The 26,792-nt window shown below is 42.1% G+C and overlaps 1 protein-coding gene across 2 annotated transcripts in view; it reads right to left on the minus strand.

Annotated features, from left to right (window-relative positions):
- LOC307227442 (uridine-cytidine kinase-like 1) overlaps positions 1–26,792 on the minus strand; it is a gene marked incomplete at its 5' end in the record, with an annotated part of 33,754 nt that overhangs the window by 4,732 nt on the left and 2,230 nt on the right. Inside the window, 10 exons of one of the 2 annotated variants that reach the window (XM_079996753.1) lie at positions 205–267; positions 839–932; positions 1,254–1,352; positions 2,957–2,976; positions 7,557–7,618; positions 8,277–8,466; positions 13,712–13,783; positions 19,042–19,212; positions 23,657–23,763; positions 26,479–26,687. In XM_079996753.1, coding sequence (XP_079852879.1) covers positions 205–267; positions 839–932; positions 1,254–1,352; positions 2,957–2,976; positions 7,557–7,618; positions 8,277–8,466; positions 13,712–13,783; positions 19,042–19,212; positions 23,657–23,763; positions 26,479–26,687 — 1,087 coding nt within the window. Of the gene's footprint in view, positions 1–204; positions 268–838; positions 933–1,253; positions 1,353–2,956; positions 2,977–6,899; positions 6,917–7,556; positions 7,619–8,276; positions 8,467–13,711; positions 13,784–19,041; positions 19,213–23,656; positions 23,764–26,478; positions 26,688–26,792 lie in introns of both variants that reach the window. The other variant, XM_079996754.1, reaches the window with a different exon arrangement.

Consider the following 26,792-nt stretch of genomic DNA (forward strand, 5'->3'; position numbering starts at 1 on the left):
CAATGTGAAAGGATCTCCTTCAACAGTTGGACTATATTGACTTTAATTTTGAACCAGATATTGTGATATCAGTATTGTATAGTTTGTATTTCAAAGAAGTTTGAGACCTTGAACTATTTAATTCTGGCATTATAACAGGAAGATATTTTGTCTTTCAGGGATAGGTATCAGTCACGGGATCGAAATTCTCTTCAAGCGACTTACCCGTTTGCCATTGAGTCGCTTGCCCTCGTAGATGGCACCCTGGGGTGTCTCCACCGATACTGGCTGGATGAAGAGTGACAAAAAAATATATATAAAAAAAAATATATAAATATATATATATGAAACATGAAATTCTGGTACCATCCCAACATTTTCAATGTGTATGATCAAACGTTCCCCAGCACCTCGATGCTTCTGTGTGATCCGATCCAATCAACACGATTTCTCACAGGAGATGACAACAAAATGTCACTAACAGTAACCCATGACCCACGTCTGGACTGGAGGGATGCATCAGCACAACAGACTCCCATACTATCTAGGTAAATATAGCATATTATATAGAATATAACCTAATGAGTTTTTCCTTGAGGGGAGCTGTGGATTTCTATGTGATGTGTGGGCCCGTGACGCCCTTGAAGACGATACCTTAACTGAGGGCTACATGAATAAACTTGACTTGGCTTTGTTTGAACCTTGAGTTTGTTCGACTTTAGCCGTTCAATATTATCCATTAGCTAGGTTTGTCCTATTCACAGTATCTGCATATACTGAGGCAATATTAAAGTTTCGGAGACACAAGAGTAGGCACACACACGCACTCACACACGCACGCACGCACGCTTAAATTTACCTTGAGCGGGAGGAAGGAGAGAGCATGCTCTATCAAGAGTCTCATTAACCTCTTGGAGTAGAAGATGAACTCATCACGGTTAGTCTCCTTGTTCCTACACACACACACAAATGTTCACACACATCATATCATTAGGTTTATTGTACATTACCATTGTTTCTTATCTTTAGCTTCATCATTCTGGTTCACTGTTGTATTTGATTGTTTTTCTGTTATTTTTTAGGTTATATTTGTTGTTTATCATCAGGCTTAGGGTATCAGTTTACCACATATTCTCTTTATATTTCTCCCTGTAATGCCATTTTATTTTTATTGTTTTATTTTTATTAGTGTGACACTGCAAATTTCCTCCAGGGATGAATAAAATACCCATCCATCCATAAGTCTGTGTGTGTGTGTGTGTGTGTGTGTTCACCTGATGATAGTGTGCATGCCTCGGACCTGCGGGGTGCTCTCCAAGACGCTAAGGGTCTTGGGCAAGGGCTGACCTTGGTGGGCTGAAGCTAGGGCTGACCTGTGGAACACACACACACACACACACACACACACACACACACACACACACACACACACACACACACACACACACACACACACACACACACACACACACACACGTTTGACGGCAATGGCCAATTGTCAACTCATTTCCGCAGATCGGCTCTACCCCCAGTCATTTCCTTGAATTTAGCTGAATGCAGCTTTAAATGTTTATTTGAGTCAATCAAACATTTGTAAAGCGTTTAGCATTAAATTTTTTAAATACTATGATTTCAACATAAACAATGATGAATAATCGTGGTCCTTAGCTGTGGGGGGCGGGGCAGACCTGCGGTCCATTCATTATTGCCTTTTAAACTTCTAAACCAACAGCGGTGCTCTGGTGCTTTGGCTCCTCCAAATGGACAAAGTAAAGCATAACCCACGTTACGAAACCTTTTATTTTACCTCATCTAATCTCGGGCTGACCGAGTTGCACGAGGAGCAGGGACCTCTAGAGGCAAAATAATAATAAAAATAATAATTAAAAAAAAGTCACATTCAGGTTTGATTTTTCCCAACTTTTACATCTGCAGCCTTGTCTCATTTGGAAGAGTCACTACTGAGGTAAAGTAGTTTGGCCTGTGTGTGTGTGTGTGTGTGTGTGTGTGTGTGTGTGTGTGTGTGTGGAGGGGTTGAGCTCATAAAACCTGGCAACAATATCAAGGCTCACAGCTGTCTCACCCCAACAAGTTGGAAATGTTTCCATGATTAAAATCGTCTTTAATCGTAAACCAAAGATAATTTGAACTGGTAAAGGCACAAGGTGGCTGCCACAGGCTATAGTGAATAAGACAAAATTGGCCTCGTTATTTGGAATATGAAGTTTTTGTTTATGGTTGACGGCCAGAAATGTATAGAAATACAAACTCACTGTCTTTTTATTGAAAGGATAGTTTCTGATTCAAAAAGGAGATCTAGTTTTTTATAAGGGCGTAATCGTTTCCCCCGTTAAGACTGCATTTAAGCACACTGAGGCAGAGTGGTAAGTTTCTCAGTAGGTTGCAGTTTAGCCAGGTTGTGCTATGAACAGTTAGGAAATGATGGGAACCGAGATTTTGGGACGGGGGCCGAGCATTTTAAAGGACCTATCCTTCAAATTAATGCTATTTAGAAAGTGGAGCCCCAGCTGTTAGTGTTTCCCACCAATGGATGGCCTCTGTGTAACCTCTGTTAGGGAGCTGAGGTAGCTGTGTGTCCTGTGTTACTGTTGCAAGGCAGGGGTTAGAGGAGGCATGGGGGGGGAAAAAAAAAAGGGAACAGCGTGTACCGTCGCCTTCTTCTAACCAGGAAAAGCTGAAAAACACAAGTGTTCTGCAAACATTCGGTTGCAGCCGTAATCTCGGAATGTTTGGCAAGCTTAAAAACAAAAAGAAAATGGCAAACAAAAGATTTTTCACAAAAAAGATTGATTTTAGTCAATTCAGTTGGAAACCCGTAATGAATATGAAATGTTAGGAAGACAAAATCCATATACAGTAAAGATACTTGTGAAGATTACATGTACACATTTTAGTTTTTTCCAAAAAATTTTTTAGAACTACAAAAACAGAGCAAGATGCACAAGTCGGTTCTCACATATCCCATCGGAGCTTCCTCTGGCGAAGGTGACAAATGTGGCGTTTGGCGAGATAAAGAGCGATGGTGGGGAACGGGAACAAAAGTGAGGAAATTTAAAAGGTGGAAAAGAAAAGAGGAGTAAGGAAGAGAAAGAGAATAAAAATAATTAGAACACTGAAAAGTACAATGGCCTCGCTGCATCACTGACCAAATAACTTCAAGGGCTTCCGTTTTTGGAGATTCTACATTTTAACACAACATGGACAAAGGCTGGATTTCATGTTCAGCTTGTCTGAAGAGATATTTTAGAAATGTCCATCACCGTTGGCAGTCTGTGAATCCAGCCGTGTCCTGCTCCGATCTAGATCTAAAAAGGTGATTGAGTCTACCGACCACACCGACCATGCCGTAACGCCCTGGTCCACACTGGCTGCAGCCTGCACGGCCATTATTTAGAGAGTTCACTTTAACGGCCATTAACCATAGATTGAATGGTTTATTTCTTTTTGATTATTATCATTATTTAGTTTAGACAAACAACAACAATAGTGCTTGATTTGAAAGTAATTACAGCCAGTTAACCTGACCTGGGATTAGGAAATATTTTCAAGCATCTAGTGTGACAAAGCTATTGGATCATAGGCTAATGTAGGCTCTCACAGGGCAATCACTTCAAATGATTCAAAAAATAAAAACAAATAAAGGCCTATGTGATATAGTCTGTTGATTTGGACATATAAACAATAGTTTAAAGTGAACAGTTTTCAATAAAGCTTTCTGCTTCAACGTGTATTTCATGTTTAAGTTAGTAAAGTATATTTCACACACACACACACACACACACACACACACACACACACACACACACACACACACACACACACACACACACACACACACACACACACACACACACACACACACACACTTTTATTGTATTGTTTTATTGCTCTATAATTGCTTTGCCTATTGTTGATGTTAGATGCTGGGACACTACAATTTCAAAAACTACACTACAAAAAGTATCTATCTATCTATCTACGTATCTATCTCTGTATCTACGTATCTACCCATCTATGTCTCTATCAATCTACATATCTATCTACAGTATCTATCTTTCTACAGTATCTATCTATCTATCTATCTATCTATCTATCTATCAACAGCACAGTTATTGCTTGTAATCTCTAGGTGCAAGCAATGCCATGGCTGCTCAGACCTGTTAACATGGGCGCCAAAATGAAACACAGCTGTGGAACATCGACGACGCATCCAGCGTGAAGCGAGGCGTAAGTGTAAAAGATCTCTTAGACTTTGAGGAAAGGGAAAGTGGAACCGTACCATATTAGAGTTAGTATCTAGGAGATGAGGTGGTGGTGTGACGGAGGGGGGGAGCTTGGGTCTCAAGGCGTTGCGAAGATGTTTATGTGTCCGCAAGACCAATTCGTTTGTGGCTGGTAGAGCTGCCTCAAGTCAAAGGCAGTAAAATCGGTTCCAAGGAATAGGATTTTCAGTCCCCAAAAATATTTGACTTGGTAGTGGGTTCTCGTATACTGTACATAACATGTGGTATCGGAAAATATACTTAACCAGATATAAAATACACTGTTCCCGATACAAACCCATCACTATTGTTGCCTGCCTCTGAAGTACCCCTGGGTTTTAAAAAGTGTTTTCTTTTCTATATTCCAGAGGTCATGTGTAAAATAAAATTACACCAACTAATACGTCAAGAGCCCACAGAAACATCCTCACAGCAACGTTGACAGAAGATGGCCTTGGTGAGGGCGTCGGCAAAGACAAATTGAAAAGGAAATGCGCTCGGAGGGCAGCTGAATTAGTAGTTTTGGACGCGAGCGCTTTGGACAAAGGTTCTCAATTTTTCATCATTTCATCAGTGTGATAAAAACAGATTACACTTACATTTAGAAAAATATGTATCTGCCAATTGGGTGAAATTGTCTTATTTGAGAATCTAAATAAATAAATAAATAAATAAATAGATAGATAGATAAATAAATAAATAAATAAATAAATAATGGATGGATGAATAAATGGATGGATGAATGACTGAATGAATAAAGATAGAAATTATCTTAGCGTCTAATTACCGTATTTTCGCGCCTATAAGGCGCATATAAACGTCTTTTTTTTCTCCTCAAAATGTGCGGCGCGCCCTATAGTGCGGTGCGCCCTATGTGTGTTGTTAATGGCAAAGAGACACGCCTATGAAGCACAGTTTAAACTGAAGGCTATCAGCTACGCAGAGGAACATGGAAATCGAGCAGCCGCGAGAGAATTCAAGATAAATGAATCGATGGTTTGCAAGTGGAGGAAGATGGAAAACGAACTCCGACAGGTGAAGAAGACGCAGCTGAGTTTCCGCGGACATAAGGCGAGGTGGCCCGAGTTGGAGGAAAGACTCGAGCGGTGGATCATCGAGCAAAGAACGAGTGGGGCGAGCGTTTCGACGGTCACTGTTCGACTAAACGCTAGCGGAAGAAATGAAAATTGAACATTTTCAAGGAGGTCCGTCGTGGTGCTTTCGTTTTATGAAACGGGGCCATTTTTCCATCCGGACCAGGACTACAGTAGCGCAGCAACGTCCGGCGGATTATAATGAAAAGCTGGCGAGCTTCCACTCCTACTGCAGCAAACACATCGCCGACAAACGCATCCAGCCAAGCCACATCACCAACATGGACGAGGTGCCGCTCACTTTCGACATCCCGGTGAATCACACGGTGGAGAAGAAGGGGACCAGCACGGTAGCGATACGCACAACGGGGTATGAAAAGGCGTCGTTTACTGTTATGCTTGGCTGCCACGCAAATGGACAGAAACTGCCGCCTATGGTGATTTTTAAGAGAAAGACTTTGCCTAAAGAGACTTTTCCAGCTGGAGTCGTTATTAAGGCAAATGAAAAGGGCTGGATGGATGAGGAGATGATGAAAGAGTGGCTGAGGGATGTGTATGTAAGGAGACCAGGTGGTTTTTTCCACGCATCACCATCGCTGTTAATCTGTGACTCCATGCGTGCCCATCTCACAGCCGATGTGAAAAACAAGGTGAAACAAATGAACGCTGTGCTTGCTGTTATTCCGGGAGGTCTGACAAAGGAACTTCAACCGCTCCACATCGGTGTGAACCGGCTGTTCAAAGTAAGGCTGCGAGCGGCGTGGGAGCGATGGATGACCGACGGAGACCACAGTTTCACGAAAAGTGGAAGGCAGCGCCGGGCAAGTTACGCCACAGTTTGCGGATGGATTGTAGATGCTTGGGCTAACGTGTCTGCTGGCACTGTTGTTCGAGCTTTCGCAAAAGCCGGCATCATTTCCGAGGAGCCGCACGGCACGGAAAGTGACCCTGACAGCGAAGAAGGGGAAACTGGCATGTCTGATTTAGCGCAGCGGTTTGATTCAGAAACAGAGGATGATGACTTCGATGGGTTTGATTAATACTTTGTAATAAATACATGAATAAAGCACAAACATACTCAGTTTTGCTCCCGCTCTATTTTTAAATACGCAGTAGAGGTATTTAAACGTAGTAGAGGATATGTACCGGTGTATAAAACCCGCGCCCTATAATCCGGTGCGCCTTATGTGTGTGTTAAATACAGTAATGGCACACATAACTGAGACTGCGCCTTTTAGTACGGTGCGCCTTATGGTCGTGAAAATACGGTAAGTCCATAAAACACTGTTTTTAAAATGAGTAAAAAAAAGGAACTAACTATATATTTATATATATATATATATAAAAGCAAATTGCTGGAATTAACTCAGTTTTTAAGTACAATAGTTAATATTGAGGTCTATTTTAAGATATCATTTCTTTCCCCAGTGCTTTCCTTCATTTTGTCTTTGCCAAGGGAAGAGAAAGGCGGAATAGTTGACAGAGGAAAGAATCGAGGGAGCTGGACGGAAGGAAGGAGGGATAGGGGGAGCGTCAGTCATACCTCACGGTGATCTCTCGCTGGAAAGGTTTACAACATTCAGTCAGTTCGAGGTGGGGTTGGGAGGGGTGACCCGCATACGAGCACACAAAGTTATCAAAAACATACAATTATTAAAAATAGACCAATTGATAACAAAAAATTTAAAATTTAAAATCCTTTCATGTTATTATTTCCAACTCCAAACAATACAACTAAACTAAGCTATCAAGGTCTTGGACACAACAGTTTAATGCAGCTGTTCCTCACTCTGTTTTTTTATGTCCCAGTTTCAACAAAGCTTGGCATTTATCAGTTCTTAAAAGTGAACAACGAACTGGAAGCTTGATTCAATATAAAATAAATGTTGTATTGTACTGCTGCACTGTGATATGTCCATTTTGTCTCATAGCATATGGCAGGATTCTCTGTCCACTCTGTGACCATAGAACAAAAAAATAAAATAGAACAAAATCCATTTACTCGCGGATGCCCATAGAAATTCACAAGTGCAAATGAAGATTCCAAAGTCCCTCTCCCTCTCTCTCTCTTATATAGGTAAATGTACCTGTCGGAATAAACTCATTCAGATTTTAATTCTTATTCATCCAAACCACATTTTGGTACTTGAAAGAGTTGAAATACATGCTATGCTACATGAGATAGCTTCAGAATGCGTACCTTTTCCAGCTGGCTGTGGACGTGCTGGACAATCAGGTCCAACGCTACAAAGTTCTCTCCACCTGGGGAAATATATAAATAAACAAACAAGCAAACAAACAAATAAACAAACACAAAAAAAAAAAAAATCTCTAGAACACCCCAGATAGGATGTTTATGGGTAACAAGAAGAGATTCTTTCATGTTTCAATATGCAGCATATATCTAAAGTTTTGTCCTAAGTATCAATATTAAGATTTGATATTTAGATGCGTCAATGAAGGGCTAGGGTTCGTTTGATAGTGTGTTTTCAATGATTGCATTTTTTTTCATGAACTTTTCAAGCTCTTCAGCGCAGAAGGTGCTATTTTCAAGGCATTCCTGTACTGGAATTGCTGAGGATGGAATTCAACCACTTCAAGCACATCAAGGACCTAGTAAGGCCCCTGTTACCATGAATGTTAAGTGAAATAACGTGTGTCCAAATGACTTACTTTGGGGAAATTTGTGTTGTTCATAGGTAACAATTATATCAATAAATAAGGGGAAAACATATAACTAGACACCGTTTAATATAAAAACATATTAAACATTGTTAGTGTTTGATCCAACAAGGCCCTTGATTCTTGAGATTTCATATGATAATATTACTCATAGATTAGTCTGTATCGCCTAGCTCTAAGTGAGGGTCAACTATGTCGAATAGACGTAACAGGCGAGTACTCTGCGTGATCTGCTCACCTCTGGGCACCACTATGTCGGCCACCTGGACCGTGGGCTCGATGTACTGCTCAAATGCCGGCTTGACGAACTTGTTGTACTGTTTGATCACGCCGTTGAGGTCGCGGCCTCGCTCCGTTATGTCCCTCTTCAGCCGCCGCACCAGGCGGATGTCCGAGTCCGTGTCCACGAACACCTTCATGTCCAACAGCTGCAAAAGGGGTAAGGGAATTGCATACATGCAAGTTCAGGCGAGGCACCACTTTTCGATTGTTAGCGATGACGTTACGTTTTTGGATGAAGGCAAGATTTAGGAATATCTGACCTGAATTAAATGCCGCAAAACAATGTGCCCAGGCAGCATGACAGCAGCAGTGGTAGCTATTTAACAGCCCTTGAAGAACCGCAGGAAGCCAAGACTACAGCGCTCACCTTGGTTATGGATTTTACCATGAAGGCAAGATTCATATCTCGTAAGTTACGTTTGTGTCATAATTGTTGTGTAATAATACTGTGGTGTGGGGGTGGTGTGGCTTGAGCAGCCACACCTGTCTTGGGTCTAGGTAATTGGGCCCAGGATCAGTGTGGCTGTACACATGTTGCTCATTAGACCAATCAACGAGCAACAGGTAAACACCCATCCCCACACACACAGGAGAGGAGCCCTTTTCATGATGTGTTTTAAATCTGCTCCTGGCTTGTTCCACCTTGCCCACTCACTACAATAAAACTGTTGAGTTTTCAAGCCCGTCGTCTGTGCCTCTGTGCTGGACGGCCCTGAAAAGGCCACTCGGGGGGTGTGTGGCGGGCGAAACTGTCACAAATACCAGATGAGGTCCTGCCCAAAAGCTGACAATGCGTCTTTCGTCTGTATTGGTAATTTGATGTTGAAAGTAGTAATCATTGAATTTGACAGAACAGGAGTGCACTATAAAGAGCCTATTATGTTATCTATCCATCACATTTTCCGAGGCAAGATTTTTTTTTAGATACAAACAGCATGGATTGCATTATTTGAATGCATCATCATGTCACCTGTTTGTACAAAATATTTTACTTTTACTCATTTTAACGAATGTCGAATACGCCATCTTTCTGTAGTCTACTCGTTATTTTAGAAGGGGTGACAGTTGGTGCATTCGTATGTATTATTATATGTATGTATGGATTTATAACTGTATCACAGATCCCAGGAGAGTAAGATAAAAAAAATAAAGACAGTAAGAAAGATGCATTTCTTGGGACCAAGACCGATGGCTCATCACTGCAATTTACCTGTGCCAGTGTTAAGGCAGTCCATCTGTCACCCGCACATTAAACTAAAGGTCCATTTGGCAAAACCAGCAACAATCAATGATTGAGCAACAGAGCACTGCTGGAGTAACCAAACAAAGCAAGGGGAAAAAAGGCTATCAGTTGCGCTGACAGGAATGGCTATTGACGACCGTGAAAAGGAAAAGATAGTTGGGAGTGATTTAGGTGACGGGAAGAGAGGACAGAGACTAAAGATGAAAGATAAAGTACAGGTATAACTCAGTTGCCCAACAAGCCAGGCGCGTTCGCTCGCAGTAAATCTGGTGAGCTGACCAAACAGAAGAGAGGGCTTATCAACGGGTCAGCAAACCTGTGGGAGGAGGTCAGATGAGGAGTGGTGCGTTTCTGATTGGGCAGGGGGGCGCGACCTTGGCACTGCATCATACCCTAACCTGCTCCAATGGGGGTCAATGAGGACTTTACTGGGGTTCGTTATTTACAACTAGTTCATGGGCTTCAAAAACAACTAGCGCATTCAACATTTCATAAAGGCAGACCTGCCAACCTTGGGAATATATTTTGAGTACCACAATAGTGTAACAGGGAGTCTCCGTGGCGTTTGAGTTACGGCAGCTAAATGACTCCAACAGTTATTCACACCGTAGTCGTCACGTAACGAGGTTCATCACATCGTATGTGAGCTAGTATGGCAAACAATATACAGTATACAAATTGCTCCATTGATATTCATATCAAAGGGATACACCCCTTGAAATGCATCATCTCGTAAAGTTACCAAACATGTTTACCAACTAGAGATGCACCGATTGCAATTTTCTTGGGGGATTCCTATTTCTGGTTTTAAAAGCAGACCACCGATTTCTGATCTGCATTATGTCGATGAGAAATACATCCTATGATCTGATCACACTCACATAGTTGGACAGCTGCACATACAGACTACCGCTGCAATTTTCAGTTACCACGATAGAGATTGATGATTTTGACACTGTTTATTATTGTTCATTATTCAGTATGGAACAACAATAGAACATTAAACTGAGTTCCAATTAAATAGAAATGGGACTGTCACCAAGTTTCAGTATAATTCAGCATGTAACTGTCACTGAGTTTTAGTAAAACCCAACATATAACTAATGGAAATGTCCGGTTCAAACTTCAAATGAAAGTCTCTTTCACTTTAAGTGCGAATATATTGTACATTTAAATTATATGTGTATGGTACTTTGCAAATAAATTGCAATCATAACAAAAAAAAAAAAAAAATGTAGTACATTGCCGACTCTTCTGCCTCTCGTTCACTGGAAGTCCTCCTTCGCTCACCGTGCGTTAAACCAACTGAATCAAACGACTCGTTTTACTGAGTGACTCGTCAAGAACCGAGTCTCATAAAAAAAGAGTCAAACTTTTCATCACAATCACAGCTCTGCTGTGTGGCGGTAGATACACAGTCTGCACAATGTTAGAATATTGTCAGGAGATAGATATATAATTGATCTAATCTTCTTTGTTTACCTTGAAGTACCTCCAAACAGCCGACATTTTCTTTCTTTCTTTTTTTTCCTTTTTACACTAACTACGTCACATTATGTTGGTATCAGGTTTGAGTACCTGAGCATTTTTACGAGTACAGTACTGGTTCCTATTTATGGTGTTTTCTTTTATTTTTTATGTTTCTATATTGTTTATAGTGTGTACTTGATATGCTCTCCATTTTCTGCAGTCCCCTCTTTGCTGCTAGAACGAAGTAAATGTCCCCGTTGTGGGACTAATAAAGGTTTATCGTATCTTATCTTACATGATAACAGTACCAGCGTGTAAATTTGAATCTGAAAATATATCTAAACACTGATCGGCCGGTCACCGGTCATGGCTGATCGATCGGTGCATCTCACGTTTTATATGTTAACATTACGGTCACCTGTTTGTGCTTGATTATAACTCTCCTACTTCCCATTTGACCTCAGAAATGCAGCGTTAAACGTCGGTGGATAATAAGGTAGCGCTCAGTGCGTATCAGTGGATGTTGAGTGAGAGGACTTACAGAACCACAGGTCCTAGCATATGGTCCAATCTGACGGATGTAGTTTAAATACTGAATAAATGTACGCGATTGTTTTGTGTTGATTGATTTCATTAAATTACAATATACTGTGTATATATACAGTATATACAACATTTTTTTTGTGTAGTTTACGCAAAATACGCAGTTCCCTGCGTATTTTGACTAGGAATTGAGTAGTTGGTACATAAAATGGCGTGTAGGTTGGCAGGTCTGTAAAGGTTGCAACAAAAAAGGTTGCCTTTGTCACTGACCTAGGAAGAGTGGAGCGCTTCGATTGTCACTCAACAAGTCTCAGCAAGTTTCGGTTTTGCTTGTGTTGAGACAATCAGGTTTTCTTTGATCAGCCAAACAGGGTTTACTGACTTCTATATCGAAATGGGACGGCCCACGCTTTACTCATTTTATAAACTCCAACAGACAACATTAAAAGGCACATGACAGAATTGCTACAGGATGTCTGTTTTTACAACTTTAAAGACATAACTGGGGCAAATATTACACTTATTACATTTTATCTTACACACTAATATTTATTTGTATTATTTCATTAGATTTACAATTAATTGGCTATGGAGAGAAGGAGCCAAATATATAAGATATTTCTTTATTAGACCCCCGCGGGATTAATAAAGGAGATCCAGGAGATGCAGATGCAAAAGGCAGGTGTTCCAAGCATTTTTTCTCTCCTATCCCTCCAAAAAAAAAGTTGTACGCACTTTACACAAACCTCACAACAACAAAAACTCACCCGCATTAGTAAGTTTACAGTATACACTGTAGTGTCTGAAGAAAAAAGATAATTATGTATTAAAAAAGTTTTTACCATTTTTTCCCCCTGTTGACTCCCTGTAATTCCTTCACAGACCCCTAGGGAGTCGTGAGGCCCCGTTTGGGAACCAAAAGCTTGGTATTGCATGGTGGGGTTAATTACATGAATTACATTTTGTTGGCTTCAACAACACAAGCATTTTAGTTAGTAGTAGACATGCATTGATGCTTGAGGACAGACCGCCTAAATCAAAATGCAACATGATCAGAATGGAAAAGCGCATTGTTTATAATGGCACTCAACACTCTTCACGAGCGCTGTGTGTAAGTGGCAGCGCTCCTGCCATAATAAGACTTTGATTACGCGGATGTCCCCAGCATCAAGCCGGTGATTAATCACCGCAGACAGCGGCCATTCTGCTTTTAATAGGATCTGAGGGTAATGGAGTCTGCCTGGCCGAGTCTCTCGGGAGAGGCCTGGGGAACGCCTTATCGCCGCGGCCCAGCTAACGTTCCAAGCATTACAACAGGCAGAGGGATAAATCAATAGGCTAAAGGGATAGAAGAGCTGCATGGTATGGATTTCCCTGGCCGGTGCACCTCATAAAATAAAATCAGCTGGGGTGCAGATTTGCACGCCAATGCAGAGTGGACCAATACAAGCGTGAGCAGACGCGGGGCTCTGGCACAACGCTGGGGGAAGAGAATCTCATGACAACGTTGTTTATCATCTTGAGTCAGTTGTCTTCCACGCAGATGAGAAATTAACCTGGTAGAAACATGCACCCAGAAATACCCAGTCCAAAAAGAAAATAAATAAATAAATAATTAATTAGAAAAGAAAGAGACGAAATAGCCAGTAGATCTATTTACCTAATTTGAAATTGGATCATCGACGCTCTATTAATCAGCCTGCGTCCCTGTCTCTATGTGCAGGCGGAGCGATTAATCAGGTGTGGCCAAAAGACAAAGAAAAGCACAAGAGAGGAAAACAGGGCCTGGCCTTTTAAAATCCACTTTCAAAGGGTTTTTGTTTTTTGCATTCCCACTCAATGTCAGCATGCTAAAGTGTGCTTCGTTAAAGAAAATAAAGAACAAGGCAGTCGGCCATGTGTGTAAAAATATGTCCAAAAATAATTGCCGTGGCATTTTATACTGTTCTTGTAAAATGATTGATGGTGCATACAACTGACTTTCAAAAGCAATTCAAAGGCTACACGTCATGATTTCTTTATTCTTCTTTTTACCCAAAAATAAAAATAAAAAGTTTCTGACAGCCCTATTTCTGGTTAAAGCCAGGTGTCAAGAGGAGACAAGAGAGATATAACCTTTGGTAGCTTCTTCCTACCTTTAGCAGTTCCTTGTTGGCAAAGGCCAGAATGCCCTCAAAGATGACCACGTTGGCCCCATACACCGTTTTCTGTCAAGGAGAGAAAATGAATCATTGAGCAGCAAGGACACGCTGGAACATCAATTAAACTTTTTGCACGCACTCAATCAGTGGAGGATTTCGAGTTTTGTTTGGACTCCTGCTATGACCAAATCACTGATTAAAGGCCCTCTTCATCAGGGTTCAAACGCTGAAGGGGCAGAACCCTCTTGATTGCCCTCAGCTTTATTATTCTTCGTTATCTTGTGCCGCATCTCAAATTGCTGTGAGCTGGATCGAGCGAGAAACATGAAACTAGGCCCAATGACTGGAAATTATGTGCAAATGCTTCCCAAGAAACATGAGCCCAATCTGCCAGATGTTGATGCTCTAATTAAGGCCCAAAAATGCAAATTGTTAAGGGCCACGCCCCTCACACTGTTACTCTGATTGACTTGAAATTTGACACACAAGTCCAGCTTAATGTGTTTTACAAAAAAGCATCTTGTATCACAAAAGTCTGCCACAAAAACAGTAATGTGAAAAGAGTTTTTTGGATTTTGACATTATAAACCAAATTTGGTATACAGCATTGCAGGACTGAGATACACACTTATTTTATAAATGAGCAAAATCAGTCCAAAAACATGGCCGCCACCAACCAAAGGAAAAAAAAAGAAAAACATTGCAAAAGGCAGGGACTTCTGAAATTGGCCACAACTCCTTAACCATTTGTCCAATCATCATCTTGGTAGACATCTTCAGTCCCTGTTTGGGAATAGGTACACCAAAGCATTTTGAGCCCGATCCACAGGAGGCGCCACAAATGCCACAAACATGTATCTGAAAACTTGGTGGACAGAATTTCACCAAATTTGGTGCACATGCTCTGGGGGCAGGTATTAACCAAAATCTGAAGTGACATTTTGATTGGTGCACATGGGCGTGTGCAACTTCTTTGGTTAATGGCTGGACTTGGACTGGTCCAAGAGGCTTTGTGGATTTTGACTGCATCAACGCCAAATTTGGTATACACCAATGCAGGATTGAGAGACTCAATTCTATTATAAATGAGCAAGATCGGTCGAAAAACATCAATCAAAATATCGTTGCACCAGGCAGGGCTTAGAGAGGGGGGAAACAGTGCAATAACTCAAGCTGTCTTAGCGCAATCCTGATTAAAATCAGCACTGACATCCTACACTATGTCCTGAACGTTTGGGGGGGGGGGGGGGGTCCTTGGCCCTGGCCAAGACAGGCAGCATAATGAACAGGGTTGCAGACATGAAAAACATAGAACAATTTACAATTAAAATAAAGAATAAATTACAGAATCATAAAATATAGTATTCATAGTATTCATTAATATTCGTCACAAGTCATCAAGATCAGGGATCAATATGAATCATTCAAAACAACTACAGCCAGATGTGCCTGCGTCACGTCATTTAGAATTACTTGAAAAGCATTTTTTGCTTATTTATCTATGATAAATAAAAGTTATGAATAAAAATATACCAACAGTTAGGTCTACAGGGGGACAAGGTCGACCATCCTACCCAAACATACAAAGAGCTATGGGGAGTAAGGACTTTAAAATTTGTAATATATTTCAGTGCTCCATCGTAGACCTATGTAGTATCTAGCACATGTAGGCATTGTGAAGATGCATGCATGTATATAATATCACCATAGTCCAGCACAGGCATAAAGGTGGCAGCAACAAGTTTCCTTTTGGCCTCGAAGGAAAAGCGAGAGTTGTTTCTAAAATAAAAAAACGAATTTCAACTTTCAAGTTTTTTCACCAATTGTTGAATGTGAGGCTTAAAAGAGCGAATTATCAATTGCAATTCCTAGATATTTGTTTTGAGATACAGACACAATCTCAGAGCCCTGAAAGGTGGTGACAGATGGAAGGTTTAGTGGCGTCGATTTTGCAAATGAAAACATCATGAGTTTTGTTTTGTCAGCATTCAAAACAAGATTTGAATCACACAAGGTGTGTTGTACGATATTAAAAGCAAATACAACACAGTATCATCTGCATAAAAGTTGAAATTTGCATTGGAAACTGAAAGGAATTAATGTATAGAAATATACATAAACACATCAACAGGAAGACTGCTGGTTCGATAATTATCGAACCAGCAGTCTTCCAGACAGTTTGTTTTTGTCTTTGCGTCACTCACTGAATGATCCACAGTATCAAAAGTCTTGGATAAGTCAATGAAAAAGGCTGCACAACGTTGCTTGTTGTCCAAAGATTCAATAAAATAAAAGTCCTAAAGCCTGATTTAAAATCAGATAACATATTGTTAGTGGTTAAAAACTCTTTCAGTTGTTCGCTCACAGGGGATTCCAGAACCTTAATCAGGACAGACCATTTGGAGATGGGCCTATAATTGTTTAAGACTGTCGAGTCACCTCCTTTCCACTGGGGTGGAACAAAGGCAGATTCCCATATAAGAGGAATTGTTTGTGTCCAGGGAGGCATTAAAAACATGTGTCAAAGGTGGTGCGATAAAATCTCCTGCTAGCTTTAGAAAGTAAGGCTCCAAGTTATCAGGACCTGTCGCTTTTCTGGTGTCTAAAAGTTTGAGGGGTTTATGCACCTCTAAGACGGTAACTGGATTAAAACGAAAGGATTTACTTACCGTTACATGACTGTCAGAACAAACAGTAAGGGAAATCTCATGAGTTCAAATATATAAATATAATATCAATAATACTCTCACTCTCATGAATGAGAGTAATATTGAGAGTTAAACAAGGAACCAGAGGAAATTAATTCAACCAAGCATTTTGGCCTTATCAGAGATTCCTTAACAATGCATGGAGGAGGCTCTATACCATTTTTATTTCCAGTTAAGGATTTAATAGCCTTGCAGAATTTCAAGGGATTGCTTGGATTGATTGTTTGAAGATTCGGTGAGGAAATGGCCAGCTTTGGCTTTGCTAATTGCTACTGTGCATGCATTGCGCAGTCGTCTGGAAAGCAGCCAGTCTGAATCAAGATTTGTTCGCCTGGCTTTTGCCCATGCCATATTGCGCTCATGAAGTGTGTTGGATAAATCTGGAGAGAACCCTGCATTGTTTCAGCCATTTACTCAGTACTTTCTGAGGGGCTCATGCCTGTCAACAATTTCAATAAAAGAGGAAGGAGGGATGCGCACAGCAAAATAGCACCTGTTTAAAGGATTTACTTCATGCAGTGACGTTTTGAGCACAAGGCTCTTCCTCACTTCACCAATTTCAGTTTAACCATCATAAAAATAATTTCCGGGCATTTCCCAAGTCAGCAATAAGGTATTTTTTTTCTCCCAATCAAAGTATAACAGGTCATGAAAAAACCCTTGTTGCATAAAATGTTTCATGTCACACTTTATAATGACCTGTGATTTGGTTTTGGGAATTTTTGCATTTCTAACTGTGGCAACAACACAGTGGTCACTGATGTCATCTGCGAATAAAGAAGCAGCTGTGTATTTATTAGGAGCATCGGTCAGGATTAGATCAATTAGAGAAGATTTTTCAGAACATTTGAGATTGGGTCTAGTAGGACTATCAACAATCTGAAAGAGGTTTAGCGAGTCACAAAAGCTTTAAGATCATCAGATAGTGGTTGTAGCCAGTTCCAGGCAAGATCTCTAGTAAACTCAGTCCCGATAGCAGCTGCATTGAAGAGGATAGAGCACCACTGACAGCTTTAGCAACCAATGACGGTAATATGGAGTTTTAGAGACCTCAAGATCAAGAGCTAAGAATTGGAATTGTTTACTCACTGATTTAGAGAGAAGCACATTCACGTGACATTTACTTTTGATAAAAAAAACAAAAAACTGCAACCCCCCCCCCCCCTTTTTTTTGGATCGATCAGTCCTATATATCCTATAACCATCAATGTTCATATCCTTATTCAGAACAGATATGTTATCCAAGTTTCGGATAAAACAATAACATCAGCAGAAGTGGAGTGTGCCCGAATACAAATCATATCCATTTTAGTGATCAAATTGTGTACATTACAATGGATGAAACAAAGACCAGTCCTCGATTTAAAATCAGCAGGGTTGTTAAAAACCTATAGCAGAATCTGGGCCTGGATTGGGATGCACATTCCCTGAGATAAGCAGCAAAAGAACAATTAGACACCTCTGCCTAAGTGGTTTACTGGAGGATTCTTTTTAAGTATTGGCTTCAATTACAAAATCGCAAGGACGGCTTATAGAAATGGTAAAATTGCCTTGTAGAGCCATGGCACTGATCAGAAGGGCCAAGTCCACGGAGTCAGAGGAGAAGAACAGCGACAGGGGTGACCCTTTGACACCCGGCGCACAGCCAGATGTGCATGTTTGTATTCGGATTTGAAAGCACTGCATGGGAGTCCTCAGTCCCGTGGAGGTTTCCACCAGCGCCGCATGAAATTAACAAACACAGTACAGCTAAGAGCAGCGACACTGTACAGGACATTTATAAGATCCGAGACAGATGATGACGGGAATAAAACAATGGGAATACGATTTCAGCACCTGCATCAGAGGTAAGAAAAATGCACTTTCCTGTACTGGGAGAAGTTTGGGCCCATAAAAATCAAGCAGCGTGTTGGCATTTCAGCTCCGAGAGGTAAACAGGCTCCATGGTCCAAACAGACGGAACAATCCAGGATCATCAATCCAGGAATAAATGCTCAGCTGTTTACCAGCTCAAATGCAGCGTTTTCCAGCAACAGGATTGCCAGTAGCTCTGTAGAAAGTTCTTTAACGACTGCAGTGGCAACAGCCTATGGACTCCAGTAAGGCGGCCTTTGACTTAGATGAAACTCTTATTCACTGTTGCATTCTGTTATTTTTTTTATGAACTTGAAGCATATAAAACATTTAAATGGTGCTCAGGACAGGAGACAGCCATCTTGGTAATAATATGCGCACCCACATCACAACAATTATAGCATATCTTATGTAGCATATCTTAGTGTTTTTTGAGTTATATGTAACTTTATGGTGGAATTATAAGTTCTATTTTATGATTTTGAACAAAAAACAAAGATACATTTTTATACAATACTCATGCTTCACACCAAATCTGTATACGCATCTGACAGCTTCAGCCTTTCGTTTCGCGTTGATCCTTCCAATGGAGAAACTGGGTGCGACCGTACAAAGTTGTTTTTTTGTGGGGGGACGGGGTGACACGGTCACCTCTATGTATGCCGGAAGAAGAATGTTGGAGTATGATGGAGAAATGCACACAGACACAACCCATACCAATAAACAAACACAAGCAGGTAGAGAAGGAGAGACATGTCTTACCCATTCTTTGCGCCTGCTGTGTGAGGTGAAGTCGTAGACGGGCACTTTGATGCTCTTGCCTTTTTTGAGTTTCCTGAGCACGGTGACAAGCAGCTCAAAGTCGAAAGCCTCTGGGTGGTCAAAGTTGTACTCGTTTTTGGCTGCCAGTTCCTGCTCTTCCTTATTCAACACCTGCAAGACACATGCACACAATGAGAAGGGACAAAAATGAATGAAGCAATTCCACAGACAATCTCAACGAAGGGGTAAGTGGCCCTTCCAGCAATCTTTCCACTTCCTAGCCAGAATGGCTTCAGAAGGCTCAGTGCCCTTAGAGCCCTCCCCCCAGCCAGGCCCCACAGCATGCACTCGAGACTCTGAAAGGTTAATTTAGTCTTCTATTGTATCAAGGCTAAGGCTGTCAAATGAGAAATGTATGGCAAGAAATCTGTGACTATTCAAATGAATCGCACGTTTGACATTTTGGACATTTTGTGAAAATCATACACCATTTCATTATATATACTGTATATTCACCGCATCAAATCCTACATTAAATTTTACATTGAGTCGTTTGTCGACTACGTTTGTTTCTCGAACACATGTTGGGAAAAGAACGGGAAAGTGTCTAGACACACACATAGATAGCTAGAGCACCCTCTCTGTGTCTATGCTAAATTTCAAGCAATACTGTCAAAAAACATGGCTACATGACCCAAAGTTTTTCTTACCTCGCAGACTCACCAGCACCAGGGACAGAAATCGCCCTCTTTGTGAACAGACTTGTGCTTTGTTGGCCAGTGCTTAATTTGGGTTCAAATGGGGAGAGGCAGGGGTAATTTATATGAGTTATTTGGTCACTTATTGGTTGGCGGTTGTGGGTGAATCACTGTGCTGTAATGTGGAATAATTGCTCAATTTGTTCGGATGATTGAGAGGACAGATGAGAGAACAGAGAGAGATGGGTTGTCTTTTGAAACATTGTTCTAGAAATTAATTTACAGGGGTCTATTATTTAAGGGGTGGAAATGTTGTCCATGTAACCCATGGGAGGGGATTAAGCTACTGACAAAGGGGGACATAATTAACTCAATATGTGAACCCACCACGCCCCAACCCGGCGCATTTCGCAGCGCTGCACTGTTGGCTGTGCGTGAAAAACATCGGAAATTCCTATTTTGGTCCAAAATGACAGTATAGCAGATTTATGTTCCTCAAGTGGTTTTCTATCTCTCGCCATATTTTTAAAACTGAGTTTGATTTCTAAAAATTTAAAAGTCAGGGCTACGTGCTCCATCAGCATTAGTTGAGTTACTCACCAACAAGACAGAATGATGTTCTGATAACAAGATAAAATAATGTTATAAAGTGTATAGACTTGTGAATCACTACACCGCGTCTTCTTTGTATGATTAAAGATTTTTTTTTTTAAATGTTGCTGACATCGCTTGCTTTAACAATGTTTTAAGGAAACACCCACAAATAAACACCAGAAGCAAGAAATTTCACTTTTCTGTGCAGACATCATCTCTGTGTTGGCATTACGAGAAGAGGGTGCAGAAGCTCTCAATCAGTTTGCGGAACTGAAACTGAAAAGAGCCGACCCTTATGGCTCCCAAGCATTTCTTTGAACTATGAGATATTTTGTTTATGTTTATTCCACAACATAATATTTCTTTTTATTCTTGCTCCATTGTCTTCTAACGAAGTGAGGAACATTTGAATGGTTCAGTTAGAAATCTCTTTAGCTTTGTTGACTGGAGAGATCTATACCTTTAAATAGTTATTGTTTAAGACCCAAGATTGCGTTTAGCGAAGTAGATTTCAGGGGGATGCAGGTGATACGTCCCCCTCAATATTTAGAACATGCGCATTTGTTGCAAAAACAGTTTTGTGTCTTCCTTAACCTAAATAGACATTTCCACTATAGATTGATACAGAAAAGGCACAAACTGGTGCATTAAACTTCACCAGAATGCAAGAAATTAAGTGTGGGCTGAGGACACTATGGAGTGTACTGAGTCCTCTCCTCTACTCCCTCTTCACCCGCGACTGCACTCCTGTACATGACTCAAACACCATTATCAAGTTTGCAGACGACACAACGGTGGTTGGCCTCATCAACAACAATGATGAGACAGCCAACAAGGAGGAGGTCCAGCACCTGGTGGCGTGGTGCGACAACAACCTGGCCCTTGACATCAAGAAGACCAAGGAGCTCATAGTGGACTTCAGGAAGATGAAACGTGGCACACACACCCCCATCCATATCGAGCGTGTCACCAGCTTGAGGTTTCTGGGTGTCCACATCTCCGAGGACCTCTCTTGGGCCCTCAACACCTCGACCCCCGTCACGAAGGCTCACCAGCCTCGTCACGAAGGCTCACCAGCCTCGTCACGAAGGCTCACCAGCCTCGTCACGAAGGCTGACCAGCCTCGTCAAGAAGGCTCACCAGCCTCGTCACGAAGGCACACCAGCCTCGTCACGAAGGCTCACCAGCCTCGTCACGAAGGCTCACCAGCCTCGTCAAGAGGGCTCACCAGCCTCGTCACGAAGGCTCACCAGCCTCGTCAAGAGGGCTCACCAGCCTCGTCACGAAGGCTCACCAGCCTCGTCACGAAGGCTGACCAGCCTCATCAAGAAGGCTCACCAGCCTCGTCACGAAGGCACACCAGCCTCGTCACGAAGGCTCACCAGCCTCGTCACGAAGGCTCACCAGCCTCGTCAAGAGGGCTCACCAGCCTCGTCACGAAGGCTCACCAGCCTCGTCAAGAGGGCTCACCAGCCTCGTCACGAAGGCTCACCAGCCTCGTCACGAAGGCTCACCAGCCTCGTCACGAAGGCTCACCAGCCTCGTCACGAAGGCACACCAGCCTCGTCAAGAGGGCTCACCAGCCTCGTCACGAAGGCTCACCAGCCTCGTCAAGAGGGCTCACCAGCCTCGTCACGAAGGCTCACCAGCCTCGTCACGAAGGCTGACCAGCCTCGTCAAGAAGGCTCACCAGCCTCGTCACGAAGGCACACCAGCCTCGTCACGAAGGCTCACCAGCCTCGTCACGAAGGCTCACCAGCCTCGTCAAGAGGGCTCACCAGCCTCGTCACGAAGGCTCACCAGCCTCGTCAAGAGGGCTCACCAGCCTCGTCACGAAGGCTCACCAGCCTCGTCACGAAGGCTCACCAGCCTCGTCACGAAGGCTCACCAGCCTCGTCACGAAGGCTCACCAGCCTCGTCACGAAGGCTCACCAGCCTCTCTTCTTCCTGAGGAGACTGAAGAAAGCCCACCTGTCTCCACAGATCCTGGTTAACTTCTAGCGCTGCACCATTGGGAGCATCCTCACCCACTGCCTCTCAGTCTGGTACGGAAACTATACTGCTGCGGACCGGAAATCACTGCAGAGGGTGGTGAAAATGGGATTGAGGCTCTCCAGCACAGGTGGTGCCTGCAGAGGATGCGCACCATCGCCAGAGACACCTCTCACCTCAGCCACAGGCTGTTTGACCTCCTCCCCTCTGGGAGGCGCTACAGGAACCACCGTTCCAGGACCAGCAGGTTCAGGAACAGCTTGTTCCCTCAACCGTCATCCTGCTGAAATCTACAGCCCCTGACAACACCCCCCCCCACCCCCATACCTGGATTATCCACCCCACCTTCTAAACCCCCCCGCCCCAGATTACGCACCCACCCCCTTACATATTACACACACAAACTGCACTCCAGTGACTGAACTCTTCCACATTGCACCTTTACCTTACACACTACTATTTATTTTTTTTATATTCATTTTTATACAAGCAGCTATACTGATGTCAATCTGTTTATACTGTATATATTGTAGCCTATTCATACCCGGCCTGTTAATACTGCTAATACCGCTCTTAATGTATATACTTCAGTGCATCCATATCCATTCTGTAAATACTGTTACTGCTCATCGTTCTGTTAAAACTGATCATACTGTATATATTTTAGTGCATTCATATTCATTCTGTCAATACTGTTAATTCTGTTCATATTTGGTATATCCATACCCACAACTGTTAACTCTATTTATATATTATTCATATACTTATACTCGATACATACGCTGCACTTTACTGCTTCTCTTGCACTTCTGGTTAAATGCTAAACTGCATTTCATTGTCTCAGTACTTTTAGTTTGTGCAATGACAATAAAGTTGAATCTAATATATATACAGTACACACACACACACACACACACACACACACACACACACACACACACACACACACACACACACACACACACACACACACACACACAGTAGCTATACCTTAATTTTTGTAGTTGTTACCTATTAACTCTATGTTTTGTATGTTAATAAATGATAATTGTCCAAATCCCTGTTGGTTTTATTTATTTTTTAATTGGCCTTCATTTTCCATTTCGGACAAGTAAATTTGGCTATCAGGCAAAAGGTGACTTGCAGCCATGTTTGGGGTCAAGAGTCTTTCCACAGGCAGTGAATGGCTCAAATATGTATCGAGAGTTGGGTACTGATAATGCGCCATTATAAAGCAAAGAAAGTGAGTGGGATCCGCTCTAAATCAATGAAGCACTGGGAATTTGATATTTAAGGTTGAGAACTTGATTCAAGGCGTTGCTCGATGGTACCTTGTAGAACGAATCCATGGAGAGCAGGACCACCCAGGGAACGTCCAGAGCTTCTATGATCCTATTGGCTACTGTTGTTTTCCCAGACGCGCTTCCTCCGCACAGGCCTATGGGAGGAGAGCAGGAACAGAGAGGGGAGAGCTGCATGATTACTGATGATCACATGCATTTTTATTTTCTTTAATTGAAGAGTCTAAATAATAAAAAAAGGGAAAATGCCCAGTGCAAAATATTGGCAACCCTTCTGTATTATTCATTATAACTTTCTAAAAACATGATTACCAATGCCCAGACTGAGGTGATTTACTAATTAACGCTTCAACATAAGGTTAATGTAATTCCATCGTTGAACTTTTTATTCTGAGGTAACTCTATGCCTTCTAAACTACCAGATTGCCCTGGCTGTTCTGTCCAGCGTTAACAACAATGGGCTCCCCTAAAGAGTTACCCAAGGACTTATATAATAAAGGCAGTTCACTTCCACCAACAAGGAGAAGGTTACAAAAAAATCAAGTCAAGGTCTAGAAGAACAAGAAGGATTCCAGGTAAACAGAAGAACCCACACATCACTGCAAAAGAGCTCTCGCCGTTCACAGACCAAGTTGTTCATAGGACAACAATACAACACGTTTAAGCCAGTAAAGACCTCCATGACAGTTACCGGAAGGAAGCGTTTTCTATGACACTCAGAAGGCCCCAGTTACACCTGGCAATAAGATGTGGTGTGTATCTAAATACGTTATCCGGATAATGACATCCCATCATGGGCCTTTGCATTTACACACGGTATTAATAACATTCGAGTTATCTTGATTCTATCCGCACTGAGATCGGATGTCAGGATGCTTATTAGGTAGGTGGACTAGAAGTGATTTTTGAATGTAATTTCTTTCTGAGGCATCTGAGGATGCCCCATAGGACTGATGGTTGGTGGGAGGGCGGGAAGAGGCGGAGTTAGCCGACCTCTTCAACTTGGGAGCAGATTTCTCTCTCTCAAATGGGGCCAAGCTCTAGGGATTGCATTCACACCTGGCTAAAGTCCGACAGCATTCCAAAGGCTTGGGAGGCTGCTGCCGTTATAGAAAACGAAATAGCAATAACAGCTTGGAAATGTAGGTGTAAAAAGTAACCCCCCCAAAAGGCAGCAGAGCGATGAATATTCAATCAACGGGGGTTGGAGGGTGGAAAATATCCCCCCCACGGCATCACACACCCACAAAAACCTGGCCACCAAGACTGCCCCGTAGCTATTCATAAAACTGCATTCCGATTAGCAGTAAAAACTGACTTTATAGTGCCGATCAGAGGAAAAGATACCCAAGGGGCTATGGCTCAAAATACCCTTACTCCACATGATAAAATTACATTCAATAAAATATAAAATGTATCATATTCATATTTTTTAATTATAATTAATCTCTGCACATCTCTTTCTTCTCCTCTCTTGCTTGCTTAACACACAGAATGCAGATGCAATATTGAGGCACGGTTACATTTTTGGAAGCATTAAGTTTGAACCTTGAACCTGAGCCTCGATATTATTTTAACATCGAATTATTTTTTTATGTATTACATGATGGTTTGAAGTATTACAAACCATATAAAACTCATAAAAATTGTATATAACTTTAGAACTTTCTTCTTTCTTTCTACATTTTAACAGCAGTACCATGGTACTTTACGGGCTAACATCAACTATATTACTATGACACTAGTAACTACTTGATGTACAGATTGAACCCCTGTTTTGAGCGCAGTGCCTCTTTACTGCATGGCTAAACACAATTTTCCCCAGAACTGTGTTATTCTTTACACCATCCTTTTTTTCCACATGAAATCTATAGCACTGAATAAAGTGAAAATGTCTGCAACTGGGGCACACAGGGCGTGTAAAAGGATTTATCAACTGACAGTGGGGTTTCAAAGTGCACTGTCGCGGGCTGCTCTTCGACCTAAGCACTGGCCAATGGATCAGTGCTTAGGTCAAACTCTGGGGAAGTACTTGCATGACTTTTTTTTTTTTTTTTTCTTACTGCATGATTTGATGTAAAGGTACAGTATGTCTGCAGGTTCCATATAAGAAGCGTGGTTCCCAATATAGTACTGAGAAATTATTTTTTTCCACCTCAACAACAGTGACTATAGCCCCGTTCCCACTTGCACTGAAAGCCTTAAATCGACTGGCATTGTTCTGTATTGACGGTAGCGCTCGGCTGCAAGGACGAGAAACAGAAACCTCTGTAGTCTCTACGGAGACAGGTCTTTATTTTCATAAACTGTATTCTTATCCAATTAAAAATCGCACTCAGACGCTAAATGTGTCTTTTAGAGTTAGGGGTGCAGTGCAGGGACATCGGGCAGAAGCGCTTGGCTTGCCCGCTGGCTGCACCGAAGCGCGGAGCCGGAGAGGGAACGAGCCACGGGGAGAGGTAGATGTTGGTTTAGGGTTATTGCGTCCGGGGACGGCTCAGTCAGCGGAAGGAAGAGTCCGTGGGGCGGGGGAGATGAAGCCAAATGCTGGTCTAACAACCAAACGATTGTTGCCTAGCCTCGTTTGACATTAGACACCTCTCACACGAACATTACATAATGTCACATTGTTTGCAATCTCAAGATGCAAGAAATGCGTGGTTGCTGGAAGGGATAAGTCTGTTCCATAACATTCTTAATCAACTGGCCACTCGTGTGACATAGGTGCAGAGGTGACATGGATGAAAACCAGTGTACATTTTTTGAGCTTTGTTTATTATTTATTTGTGCAGAATAATACTCCTTTTTTTTTTTTTAAGACATCGCAATGAGGTTAGTTACGAGTTTCTCACCAATGACAAAGGCCTCTGTAAAGGTGGTCCCTGTGACGTTGTACCAGGGTGGTCTGCCAGCAGTGTAGATTGTCCTCTTGTTGGTTCTGAGCAGGGGAGGCTCCGTCTTGGACTGGCTGGTGGTGCGTTTCCTTGGCGATAATGAGGGGGTCAAAGGGCACCGCGGAGTGTGCTGTGGCAGGCCATCCAGAGAGTCCTCGCCGCTCCCGCTACAAAAACCACAGGGTTCATTTTGGCATACAAAAGGACTTTCAAATACTTTTTTAAGCACCTTTTTATATTCATTTTCAAGGACTTCATGCAAACAAACAAAC

This window comes from Zeus faber (assembly GCF_960531495.2).
Source record: "Zeus faber genome assembly, chromosome: 2".
NCBI lineage: Eukaryota > Metazoa > Chordata > Actinopteri > Zeiformes > Zeidae > Zeus > Zeus faber.